Below are 14,461 nucleotides of genomic sequence, written 5' to 3' on the forward strand. Positions count from 1 at the left end.
TGATGTGATAGTTGAATATGTGCCACCTTTATTGTTTCTTAAAAGGCAACATGATACAGTTATAGATTGTTCTGATTCCTGTTTCATAACATTTTTGTGATGATGCCAAAGACCCAGAAATGTTAGTTATAAAATGTGATATATACAGAGCACTTCCTGTTTGAGTTGTCCAATTACTGCATAACGCAACACCTTTTCTCATTCAGACATACAGTAATAGGGAAGCTAATTGTTCTGGTGATCTTGATTCTTAGCTTTCTGAAGGCACACAGATACAGCCCATAGCTTACAACAATATTGCTACTGAAAATACTATACTGTAATTAATTTGTGTATTTGGTTACAGCAGTGAGTTTAGCAGATGGATTTGTAGTTTATTTTTCTGAATTTGGTCTGTCTGGAGAACTTAACACTATTGTGTCTTTTATTGCTGATCTGGCTTGGAGGTTCAGTAATACAACATAAATTGGATTGATTCCGAAGGGCTAAATACTAGGAATAATATAACAATGCAATTAATGGTGTATATGACTGCCCCTTAGCCCCCTGGTAAAGACACTCTGCTCTGCTAGATACAGCATATACTGAGCATAATATGAAATAAGTGGTATGGAACTATTGTTAAATTCAATACCCTGGTTTCTTTTGGGAAATCACAAAGCTACTAACCACCAAACATGCTAGGTGGGACAAATTCTTTCCATTCATAGGTACTCATGTTTGTATTCATTCTAAATTTATCAGTCTATGTATGCATGTATCTTTTTAGAAAAAAGGATTGTAGGTAAATTATTAAATGTTTTGGTAACAATGATTGATTGATCATTCATTCAAAATGTGAACATAACCAAAACTTGGATCTAAAAATTAGACCTTTGCAGCTGAATGCCAACTCACTCATGCTGTGGTTGCTGCCCTTTGTCTTATCCAATTAAGGCAGGAAAATGCTTGCATTTAATGTGGATGAGATCACTAAGCATCAGCTGTATTAAAGTCCATTCCAATCCAATTTTTATGTGTGCATATAAGTCTCATTCTACAGGCTTGATGAAATATGTACTCTTCTTGCTGATGGTTGTGTGCTGGGACCTGCGGGGATTATAGTGGAATGTTGCAATACATTACCACTGTCTGAGAATCCAAAACTTGTATTTAATGGAGAAAAATTCCATTATTACAAAAGGCTGGAGGGCATGGCAGCATCTGTGTTGCCAAAAGGTCATGAATACTATCTATTCCAGAAAATTGCCTAAATCCTCAAGTGCACAGTAAAAAGAACATGTGTATTCCCCAGTTCCTATTATAAGACTATTAGCTATGAAGCGGTGCTTGTTTTCAACATTAGATCTATGCAAAATTAGTACTATTATTGGCAGATAGCAGTGTTCAATTTCAAGAAATAAGAATGGTGACTGAAACAGAATTTCTTAGTCTTAGCTGTATTTAATGTAACAGTTTAAAAATGATACTGCATTCATTATATATTGTTTCCTGTATTTCCTATGTTGAGCTAGAAGATATGCGAATGAACTGAAGTTGGTTAACTGTGTTATGCTTCTTCAATCACATACAGTGAAATGTAACAAATTACAGTGATCTATCTTTTTATATCAGTTACTGTTGTCTAATGTACATTCCTTATTTCTTTGAGCTTCTGTAAGTATTTATATACAGTAGCTAGATGTGTTCTCTGTTCCACTTTTGTGTCTATCAATAATAAATTCTTAAGGGGACTTATGTTCTACCTTTTTATCTTCAAAGGCTAGTCATTTCAATGTGTGATATTTAAACCTTAAAGCATCTTAAACACTCAAAAACTCTGTTTTGAGCATTTTGTGGTATCCTACTTTCAGAGTTGAAATAGCAACCTTGTTAATGTGTGTTAAACTTTAAGTGGGAAGCCTTGCCACCTATTAAAGGCTAAAAATAGGATGCTCATTTTTACACGAAGAGTCTTGGGTGTCTGGAACAAAGTGTAGAGCTAGTTGTTGAATCACATTCCCAGGGATATTGCAAGAATTATCTGGTTATATTTCTTGGAACAAAAAGCTGCTAAAAATAAAATGAGCTAAAGGTGCCAAAAAGCCACCTGTCTTATATAAATTTGGACTTAAAGTTGTCTGTTTTGAAGTATAATAACATAATACTAAAAGTTGCTTTTATAACCAATATCCTATGCCCTAATTTAAAGTGAAGTATGCAATGCTGCTTGCATTTTATTAATCATTAAATTTTCAGCACTGTCATTTTGAGCAGATTGCCTAGAAATGTTTGGCTAGTTTATTCTAAAATAATATTTGCCAGAAGATGTCTTGTTCTCTGTGGTGAAAATAACCAGATTTTCAGTGACACTCTGGAGCCTAAAATAGGTTATGGGAAGAATTAAACGTGAGTCAAATGGGTTCTGGACAAAGTGATTAGTGTCACCTGCTGGCTGCATTCCAATTGCAAATAAAGCAGGGAAAACAGTCCTGTAAGCGAGACATGAACACACCTTCTTTCATAATGATCATTTTTCTTATTAATAGACCAAATAAGTTTGGTAATATAAATGGGCATCATGTTCTTACCTTAATATAACCAACAGTATAGCACAAACAATTTAATTCACTTAGATTTAAATCATGCTTTTCCAGTAATTTTATACTGTATATTTTATAGGAAACTGACCTTTTGGATGTCACCAATATCAAGGATGCAAGAAACGGGAAGTGCTCAAAAACACCAAAGGTAGGTTATCTTATTCTCAGTGAAAAATAATCTAGTAGGTCACAAGACAGGAATGTCTCTTCTCTTCTTTGTATTCTTTGCTATTGGTGTAGATTTTTCTCACAAATCCACGAAAATTAAAAGTAAATCCAGAAATGCATAATCAGATTATTAAAATAAATCTGATATCTAAGTGAAGTGCTCAAATATTTGATGTATTAATATGAAAATACAGTGTTTATGTAAGCAATTATAACATATCATAGTTTTTAAATCAGATATTTTATTTGGAAGTTTACAAGATGTAACCACATCTTTTGTGATGATGACTTTTTGTACAATGTAAATAAAGAATCATTGTGTTTTTTTATCACTGCATTTTTAATAATTAATTTTTATAGACTTAAATTGTTTAATATGTAGTAGTTTATTGTACACTGATTTGTCTGCTTTGATTGGAGAAACACTTAAAGACACTTATGAATGGTCAAGGGACATTTGGCATGACTTTTGTAACTCAGCATAAAACCCAGCATCTATTTGGACCAGACTCATTGGAAATGTGAAAATGTTGTAAAGGTGTAGTATAGGGAGCATGCTATGCAACAAAGTCAGATACCAGTTAGTTAAATCAGGACTTTGGGTGTGAAGGAAGAAACGTAGAGGCATCTTCTTTAAAATAAAAATAAAATGAGTATAACTCTATAAAATAAGCAATTAGGAAACTGTGGTAAAAATATTGTATGCTTTGATGTACAGTATACTTTGAAAGACAAAGATTTGTAATCTCAGCAGACTTAGAAGAATGAAAGAGTTTACAAGATAACAGAATGTGAGCGATATAGATATAGAATCAGTAGATTCCTGAAAACAGGTCAGATATTCTGTAATATCTGTAGATCAAAGTCAATGATTAAAAAAGAGGAAGATCCAGTTAAAGAAAACCCAGCTGATGGTTGTTAAGTGTGACACGCAAAACAGACTAGGATCATAAAACAAAGCTAGCTTGTGAGTGACCCTCTCTCTGTCCCGTGCCCAGGTATCCACAGACCAGCATCCGCATCTCAATGCCTACTGTTTTTGAATTGTAACAAATGTTCCTGGTTCTGTGCTGGCAGTGTGGGGAATGACAAGGTGGAGATTACTTCTTACTGCCTCATTGATGTATTGTCCTTTGCATTATAAAGGCAGAAAGGGCAGGCATTCACAAGATGCAGAGGAAGGATTAATGCAGTCTATTTTAGCTTATTACTATAAGTTTGTGATTACTGTTGCTTGTTTCAGTTGATCAATGTTATTTTAATTAACTTAAATCCAATGCTTTAGTACTGTAATTATCACATAAAGAAGGGTTGTACCCATACATACTGCAGTACATCATGCTTCAGTATAGGGGTGGACTTGGTTATATGCAAATTTTGCTGTTTCCAATGGTTCTTGGCCCTAAATTTAGACAATGAAAGAGAAATAGTTAATGATTTAAATTAATAATCTGTGCAGGCGTTTACCAAAAAAACAAAGAAATACCTCTGTCACTCCTGGGATGGCAGCGGCTCCCAGTACTCTGTTGGCCTGGGACATAGTAACATTCCCCTGAGTGATCACATTTGTCCAGGGTTCTCAAAACATGCTCAGGCCATTTGTCGGTGAACCTCTCACTCTATCAATAATTAAATCAATCTGTCAATCAATCATCCAATTGACATTTCTTTATAATTCCCAAAATGCCACTGGGATGCTGCTCTGAGAATTCAGATACTTACGGAAGTACTTAGTTCAGTTCAGAAGTTAGTTCAAGCCAGAAGTGTCACGGATGTCGGAAGAGACGAAGCGTGGAGAGGCAGGAGAGCAGGAAAAGACCCATATGTGTAGCGTCGATGAAGCAGAGTTGTGCTAAATGGGGACCTCCAGATCTCCACCCACCATAACTCTGCTTCATCTCCGTTCACCCTAAGCTGTTTCTTGTGAGTCCTGAGCACCTCCAACCTCAGCTTTCTCCATGAGCCACTGAAGATTGCAGAGACCCTCGAATCGGATTTCTGCAGTACTGTGGTCGTGACTGTGAGTTTCAACTAGCTGCGGTATAACAACCTCCTGCTGGGGCTTCCTAATTTATGAGTCTGGTACAGTGAACGAGTCAAATTATCAGATGAAAAACAGGAAAGATGAAACACCAAGGCAAAAAGTGTAAAAATGGAAAGTTCAAAAATGATTCAGACATTATTCAAGATTCTTCAAAAAATGTTCTGGATGATCACATTAAAACGAGTCAAGTGTTAAATGCAGTGGAAACATAAACTACTGTATAATATTGTACATAATCAATATTTAGATTTTGCAGATGTTGTGGGGTAGAAATAAAAAATGCAAAAATGTTGCAATATATAATCAAAGTTTTGAATATTTATCAAGGAATCTTACGATAAAATAGTATAATGTTCCAATAAGACCTCATTTAGAATACTGGGTACAATTATTTTCTTTTATAATCTTTCAGAACCTATATTGCTTTACTGAAATCAGTTTGTGACCAGATACTTCTCTGGTCTTAAAGCAGTGTCCTACACATGCTAAAGAACTGATTTTTTAGTCTTGGAACAGAGATGTCTACAAGCTTATTGAAAGATTCAAAACCCTCAAAGATCAAGTCAATGGACATATTCAGAAGTGAATCACGAAGAAGAGGGCTCAAGTGGAAACTATGGGGAAGTGCAATTATACTTCAGAATGTGAGGTACTTTATTAACCAAAGACTAGTTGCAATCTGAAAAGAGCTACCCTGCCGTGTTGGCTTGGCTTGGCCAACTTTGTGTAACGAAGGCTGGGTTGTGAAGAAAAGGATCCGATGCAGATGCAGGATTCCTGGGGCGGTGAGTAGGCGGACAGAGCTATCCAGGAGCTGGGTCGTAATCCGAAGGCGAAAGGTAGGTCGAGATCAGTAAACGGCACTGGTGGCGAACAATCCAGAACGAGAGACAGATACGTGATCGGAACAAGAGCTACAGGGTTGATACCAAAAATAGTCACGGGTAGCAAACAATCCACGGGGCGAGACGAGAAACGTAGTCCGAAGGCAAAACGATGAGGTCAGAAAATCCGGTAAGGCAAAGGGAAAGAAACGCTAGGTAGAGCCACAGGTAGGGAACTCAATACCGAGCAGTGATAAGCGAGTAAGAGCGGCTTATATAATGCAGCCTGCCGCACGGTAAATTTGAATAATATTGTTTGTTCTTGAGAACATTTACTAGCAGTATGCTACAGTAGATTCTACATTTTTCAATGTGACACATTTAAAGTTATAAAAGGTTTAAAAAAGCAAAGTATTATTAAGAAGAATTATTATATAACACCATTGTAGAAACTGTCAAGTATATATTAATATTTTACTTTTTTTACATGTGGCAGTCATTTGACCTTTAAGAAGAAAATAATGAACAACCTTAACTAAGGCTGACATTAGATCAAGTAATTAAGTGGTAGACTTGGGCAAAGTGAGTCCAAAGTCATCAGTAAATTATTGACAATTAAGGCTACTCTCTGTGTTATGTTTAGGAAGGAAAAATGATTTAAAGGGAACAGGTGGAATATTGGAGAACCGATGGTTTTAGCTGTCTACCATGTGTTCTAAAAAATTGCTAGAAAGGCAAGAAAGAATGTTCTTCCACTAAGGTTAATACTATGCTGGTCTAAGTGGATTTCTAATGCAATAATAATAACCTGCATAAGAAAACAAGGTACTTTCATAGAGTTAATACATTGTTTTATTTTGGACAACAAGGTGTTAATAGTTGAAAACCATAATATAACAATAGTGTAGGCAGAAGGCACAGGCACAGAAGTCAAAGGCACAGGTAACAAGCCTAGTTTTTAACACAATTTTAACCAAATCAGATGTAGTTACAGTATATATACAAATTCACAAAGTGACATGTCGGTTGAAAAAATGCATTTCCATTCTATATGTACAGGTTTGTATGGATAATAATACATGTACAGTATAATTGCAGTATAATATATATATAAATGATAATAGCATGAAGGGAGGCTGTGGTGCTGAAGATGCATTTTAATCCCTGCGCACAGTATTTTGAATAGGACACAGCATATTATAGCCTCTCTCTTCTAGATTTAGTTTTATTGATTGTACAGCTAAATTTATTTCATACAATAATTCAAAGAGCCTAAAAATCCAAATATTTAATGGTGTACTGCCTAGTGTTACATTAGTAGTACTAATTCTACCAAGTAATTTTGACTGGAGATTTCTCTATATTTTTTCTGTTCTTTTACACAATATTCAGATTATCCCTAGAGATTATGTTTTCTCCCTAGAGGATAATTTTAAATATGTTTCAGACAAGAAGGCCATTTGTAACCAACCTGAACACGGCTTATGTAAGGAAAAAGGATTTTTGTTTGGTGTGAAATGACAGGTGAAGCTAATCTGGCTGTCAGAGCCCTTTTTTAGTAATCCTTTTGGTACATAATTGGCAACAGTAGGCAGATAAAATCAAATGGGTAATTAGAACATACTTTTTCTCAAGTGGTTTCCGTTGAGACCTTTTACTTAATTGATGCTGAAGTGATTCTTCTCTACATTCTCTATTAGTAAAAATGAATTATTTTTAGAGAAACTGTCCTATGGAAACTCAGATTAACCATCTGCACTATAAGACAGGAGTGTTTCCACATAAATGTTAGACATTTTTTCTAAACCTCGGTTTGTTTGTGACTGAGCCCGTAGGCAAGCTGAGCTAAGGATGCCATCGTCAGCACGGCAAAGAACAGATTGTATTAAAAGCAAAAAAAATACAGATGAAAAATTCCATCAAACCATTCATTCATTAGTATTATTAGTGCTGAAAAATGAAAAGCGACAGAATCATTATTGTAGGAAAATTTAGATTCCTCTGTGGGGACACACATCCAACAAAATGAAAATGAAAAAAATAGGCCTGACACATTGCATTGAGCTTTTAGATTAAAACAAAACCCGAGGTAATTTTACCCATTGATTTCATCATTAACTTTCAAGTTTTATATGATTTTGCATGAGTATTCTTCATCCCAGTTCTTTGTTCATTATGCACTGCGTTTTGTTGTATTTTATCTAAGGTTTGTTTGCATTTCATTCATTAATACAATATTTTCAATTAAAACCCAAGTTCACTTTTTTTCAGTAAGAAAGTAAACAAAAATGTAAGACAGTACTGGAGTACCACATTTTAAACTTTCTAAAACATTTAAAAAATGTTAGTTTCAGTACAATTGTTTGTTTTTCAGTGGTGTCTTGACTATTTTATGATGTTTTTAATAAACAGGAATCTTTTCTTCACAGTAACCCCTATTATGGTACAAGAATCTGTGAAGCAGGATGGTATTCCCCTATATATAGCACATCTTAGGGTTGGTAAAATGGTAGCGCTCTTAATGAAGAAATTAAGTTGGAAACTTGATACTGGCAGATCACTGCTGATAAAGGTGTTGACCAGAGAAATGGAGCTCAGTGAATTCACTAGACTATGAAGCGTCTGGTTGAGAGAAGTGCTTGCAAAGAAAGTTAAGTAAGTTTCCATTTACAAAAGAGACTGATTTAATCAGTTTCATTTATTCTTGGCACTTAGCCGCAGAAGCTTCCATGCTCAGACAGTTGGTCTCTCATCAAATGCGCTGTAAAGTATGCAACAAGGTGCTCAAGGGTACTTACGGCTGATTAAAAAAGTTATGAGTAACTTACTGTAACATAATATTGTATACTGTACCAAAAATTAAATTTACCAGCATTCCATAAGACTTGAAGGAAAATAATTTTACCCACTTAACCTCTTAATTTGGTTGTCTTTGTGAATCTATTCTCAAATGAAATTATTTGTCCTCAGCTGTACATCATGCAATAAGAAACAGAATGCAAAAGTACAATTTTTAAAAATGCAAGGTACTAATTTAATAATAATACCGTGAAATAAATTATGCTCATAGTACCATACTTTATTTAAGTCAAACATTGTACAGCAGACTCTGAATTATTCTCATTTCCCTGCTTTAGCTAGTTTTGAGCCTTGAGATCTAAAGTAAGTTTTATCTGTTTTGGTTCACATTTTTTTACACTGCTAGCTACCAAAATTTCTTACACTGCTACTGTAGCTACCAAATTTTCTTATGCTGCTTTCTTATTCTGCTTTAGATCTTAGCTTGAGATCTAAAGTAAGTTTTATCTGTTTTGGTTCACATTTTTTTACACTGCTAGCTACCAAAATTTCTTATGCTGCTTTTACAAAAAGCTCATTTTGTAAAAGAGCAAAATCTGTAACATTAAATCTGTAGTTTCTGTGTTCCATTCTGACTTTAAATTAGACCCACAAGACAAGAATGACAGCTGCATATTTTAAATCATACTGGCTACTTATATAATAGAGGAGTTATTTCCTAATAACTCTTGGCACTGCAAGCCATTTGCACAGAGGGGCACACATAATATTTTATTGTTTATGGCTCTTCAGCCTACACTGTTGAAACTCTGAAAAATCAACTGTCCCTTTTGCCCTGTCTTTAATGCCTCACTAAACTGTTTTGTAGTTATTTGACATTGTATATGTGCGTTGCCACCATATAAAAAAAGAAAAATTAATTCCTCCGAACTTTAATAACTCCTCTGATCAGTAAATCTAATGGATAGTCAGACAAATAGCACCCACTTTACTGGAGCCTCTGAATATTAGTACATGTGAAGTATGTATATTTAATACATTGCACTTTGTTTATTTACTCTGGCAATAAAACATTTGCTTTATATAATGAAAAGGCTTGGAAATGTCAAGGTTACTTATTGGTGATGTAGCATTATTGTAGGTTTTGTCACCTAACCCTGTGTATTACTGCATTTGGTTCTTGAAAGACTTGAATACATGTGGAGACCAGAACTTTAATGCCCTTAACTATTTAGATTAAGTGCGGGGCCCAAACAAAGTAATGAACATGCTAAGGTATTAATTAGGTGCGTACTACTCCATGTCATGCTGAGTTTTTGGCATGAACACTCCTACACCCTCTTTTTAAGACCCCTGTCGGGGGAGGAGGGATGGTATACTGGTTCTACCAGAGTTCTGCCAGTGGTTAATCTCATCTCCCATTTAGAACAAACAAAGAGCAACTTCCAGTTCCAGGGAGAATCACAGGGTGTCACCCTGCCAAATGTCAGGTGAGGGAGAATCAACTGCTACACTGCCCACTCCTGCAATTCCAGCATTCTTGTCAGTCATCCTTACGTATTGAGTCAACTTGCTGCAGCAGTTTACCAGTGATATACATCATTATATACAGGGTTGGGGTATTATTCCAGTAATGCACTACGATTTTGTTCTGATACTGGACCCGATACTGTACATTACCTCTGACAGTCCCTCTCCAACTCCAAGCATAGACCTTCCCAGAATGAAGTGAGCTCCGGACATAGCCTCTTCCACCTGGGACAGAGTAGCCATGCCTGATTTGCCCTGCTTAAAAGGGCTCTCTTAGGCCCTCAAATCATAGTATCTCTTTTGACCAACCCTAGCAATGGTCATATATATCCTCACTTGTAGCTGCTACAGTACATTAAGGCCTGGGAGTAGCCTGCTGGCCCTTCTATGAGTCCATCACATGAGTCCCACTGGATCACCACTGCTTTCATAACACTAATGCAAGTGCTCAGGTTCACTCTCTCTGGTGCACACTCCTGCTTCAGCCATTGCCACAAGTTGTGAACACTTTTCTGGTATTTACCCAGCCTGGTGTGCATCTGCGTTTTTCGATTGGCCCTAGCATAGGCACTGTCCTTTTAGTTTTGCAGAACTCCTCATCCATCTGACCTGATATCTCTGCATATCTCTGCATTCTTTTTCCAAATTTTTCCAAATTTTGGCTCTGATTGGCATCAACTGTCATATCAAAAACTTGGATTTGTTCATCAGATATGATCGAAACTTTCAGGATTTACACCCCACAGTGTAGTTTAGGTCGTTATTGGTCACTTCATAGCTGGTCTGAAGTCCAGTATAGTTGAAGACAAGCAGTGGCAGCCTTCATCTTCAGTTATATTCCCTGCTTTATTAAGTAGACCAAATTCAATGACTTTGTTAAACTACACTAATTTGACGGCTGCATCTCTTCTAAGTTAATTGCATATTTATTCCTCTTAGCAAGATTAACTAAAATGAGAATTTATTAATTTACTAGGAAGGGTTTCAAGAAGGTATGAATACTTATTCCTAAAATATTTCATAATGTTTTTTTAGAAGTACCTGGACGAAAAGAATATACAAGAAGAAATTTCAGTTATTGGTAACAATCAAACTTTAGAATCAATGTAGATGTAAAGCTTAAAGTATACTATTTAATATACCCATTGTAATCTTCAGAAAAATGTTCTAAAGTAGGCCATTTTATTGCTGTTAACCAAATGCACTTTAGATTTAGACCAATCAAATTTAAAGTAATGAACCCATGTAACATATTTTTTTCCTCACTGAATTTTAATTAAGGCAGTTTTTACATTTTGGTGCAAAAATACAGTTTTAATGTAATGACATCTCATTTAGACTATAACTATAGACTATAACTTACCTACTCACTGTGTATGAATTAAGATGTTCTCATCTATGTGATTGACTTTGGTATTTGATAGGCATTTACTATTTGTTTTTCAAATGTAACATCAAAGATTATTTCCAGGACTGTTTCCTGCAGTTGGAGCATAACTGGGCACAATGTTTTGCTTCGCAAAGAGATTGCTGTTGGAAGCTAAGACAAGTGAATACTGTATTAATAAATGTTGCATGATTTTGGTTAGTCCCAACATGAAAAATGTGTTCCCTATCTCCTTTGTTGGAACACTTTCCTGTGGCTGCTATAAGTGTGTGCTCTTTAGTGTGTAAGTGAGTCTGAATTCATCACATTCATTAATTATATAAACCCTTCAGCATTCTAGATGAGAAATGCAGATAAAATAATTTGGAACGTGGCTGCTTCCCTGAAGTTCTGCAGATCTCACACTGTTTGAGGCATTTCTTATGCTGTAACTGGTCACAAAGAAAACAGACTGATGAAGTAACCATTAGAAAACAGGGCAAATCGAGGTTTGTGGAAAAGTAATGCAAAATAGCGTTTGTATAATTTAATTATTAAATTGTACCATACTGTATTATTGTATATTCTGAAGTGGAGAATTTAGATATCCATGAATAACCACTTAGTTCAATATAGTAGCAAAGTAAGAAAGTGTCTAGTCACCAGATCTACCAATATTTGGATACTACTCATTGCTACTCAGTTACAGGACACACATGCATGTTAACCTAGACAGCATGTCTTTGGACTGTGGAAGGAAGCCATAGCACAAAAAAATAACATGGCCACAGGGAAAACATCTCAAAACAAAAGGTACCCAGGCCAGAATGAAACCTGAAGTCCAAAGGCTGTGAGATAGCAGTCCTGCTCAGCACACCTTCATGTCATCATTCCCTGAAGATAAAATTTACATTTTCAACTGAGATAAATTAATTTTAAAAAACCAAAACACTAATTGGACACTAAATGAATCTAGTAATCTTTGTTTGACTTATATTGGCTACAGTATACTTTCCTTTGTACTGAATTTGATGTTAGTAGTCTTCAAATAGTATTCCAGGGGTCCTATAATAGTTGTCAATTATTTGTTTTTAATTTGCCCCATAGCAATGGCTATAAACCTAACATTGTAAACCGCTGTACCGCACACATGAAGCCTACATCCAGCTAAAGCCATGGTGAACCATGACCCTCCTTCTGGATACACATTTAACATGCATTCATAGGCAATTACAGAATGATGATTGTATTTTTGTGAGAGATTGTAAGATCACTTAAGTTAATTGCCCATTAACCAGAGCCCCTCATGCTCAGCCATGGACATTGTTCAGTGTTTAAAGCCTTTTTATTTAGTTTCTAAAATTAATTCTAAAATTATTCTCTGTCATAATAAATTGACTGGACCCTCTTGATATTGTACAGTCAATATTTTCTTGTAATTTTCCTGATTCACCCTAAATCAGGAAAAAAATATTGTTGTTAGAGGCACGCAGTCACAATGGTATAGAAATAGTTCCTAATTAGTAAATGTGACTGTTTTGAAAGCCAGTTAAATTTATATCTATTTATACTGATGAGTATTTTTCTAGACCAGTTTGGGTGATGTTGTTCAGGGATACAATACCAGTACCTAACCTACAGTAGGACTTAAGTCCATAACCTTTTAGTTCAGAAGTCCAACCACGTTACAGACTGCAGCCCCAAACGTGCATTTTTCTCTTAATTCCTGTCTTGCTTTTAATTCACCCTGTGGGTGAAATACTGTAAGTGTTTTAGCAAATGTATTCTCTGCCAAGACAAAACGTTGAAAGAATTATAAACAGCTGGCTTATGTGAAATCCTCATACTTTACCTTATCTTCTGTCCACAGGATTTGAAGGCCAGAAATCCTCACTCTTTTGACTTTGGTTATTCATTTTTTAAAGTCATGTGAATATCTAGAACTGACAAATGGATGTAATTTAAAGCCAATGCATTCACTTTACACTGGATTTCTTCTTGAGATTAGGTCCTGTATGTATCAGTTTCCTCAATTTGTCTGCTTTATGTAATGTTTTCATCCTCATATCTACTGATTAAACTAAAAGCAAAAACAAATGAAAAAAAAATACAAATGCACATCCACATCTTATAGATCTAAGCATTTAGATTAGGATTTGTCTATTGTGACTATAGAAAATCACAATGTTTTCTTTTTCATATTTTGTAAACATTTCTTAAATATAGGCTGGAGTGTACTATGTTTAAATGTATGATTTTTTTTTCTCCTATAAATCCATAAAAAAGCAAATTTATACTTAATTTTATGTATTAGCATGAAAAAAGCATTTAACATTGGCATCCAAACTATCAAATATACTTGAAACTAAAAAATACTTATTCTTTAAATAACTTATATTTACTATATTGAGTAGCACAATGAAATGAATTGAGAGAACCACTTCTGTGATCAGACAATTTAGCAAAGAATATGTTAATTGCCGTCATTATCTAATGTGCAGAATAGATTGTTGCAACACATCCCGAGGCATACTAGTTATTTGCATTAAAATAAGCATCAATGGTATATTTGTGTATTAGGTGTATCAAACAATCACTGGCTGTGATTTTACATGCAGTGCTTTGTCAGTAAAATGTGTTCATCATAGGATGAAGATGCTATTTAAAAAGTCTCTAATCAATTATAATTCCAAATACATGTAGGCATTATTGGGATTACATGTCAATAAAGGACAAAAGGAAATGGTAATGTAATTAGCTTTTCAACCTTTCACCTACAGAGACCTGACATAAAGGTTCCTTAAGGAACATGTGGAATTGTTTATTTTTTAATGTTGCAGTTTGGGAAGATATACACCAAACAAAACTTGCCACTAGTTCAATAGGATGGATATAAATGAGAATAACTAGAAGTGTGTATGTTTGTGGGGGGGTTTCCAAGTGGCTCAACCAGGACAGGAGTTTCTTTTAGAGTGCCATTGGGCTCTATACTCCAAACAGTGCTAGTTGCAACTGGACTGTGTCTATAATTAATTAACTGTTACCAGGATTTCCAGCTCAGAGATGCACAACAAGATGGGCTGTATGGAAAGTGGAAGCTCACATCAGCCATGGTAATACCTTCATGGCTTTTTGGGTAATTGTGAAT

General features: G+C 35.2%; 1 protein-coding gene across 3 annotated transcripts in view; it reads left to right on the forward strand.

Moving 5' to 3' along the window:
- plcb1 (phospholipase C beta 1) overlaps window positions 1-14,461 on the forward strand; it is a 385,213-nt gene that overhangs the window by 74,939 nt on the left and 295,813 nt on the right. For all 3 annotated transcript variants that reach the window (XM_069178667.1, XM_069178666.1, XM_069178665.1), the window contains exon 3: window positions 2,662-2,730. In XM_069178667.1, coding sequence (XP_069034768.1) covers window positions 2,662-2,730 — 69 coding nt within the window. The remainder of the gene's footprint in view (window positions 1-2,661; window positions 2,731-14,461) is intronic.

Source organism: Lepisosteus oculatus, chromosome 2, assembly GCF_040954835.1.
Source record: "Lepisosteus oculatus isolate fLepOcu1 chromosome 2, fLepOcu1.hap2, whole genome shotgun sequence".
NCBI classification, from domain to species: domain Eukaryota; kingdom Metazoa; phylum Chordata; class Actinopteri; order Semionotiformes; family Lepisosteidae; genus Lepisosteus; species Lepisosteus oculatus.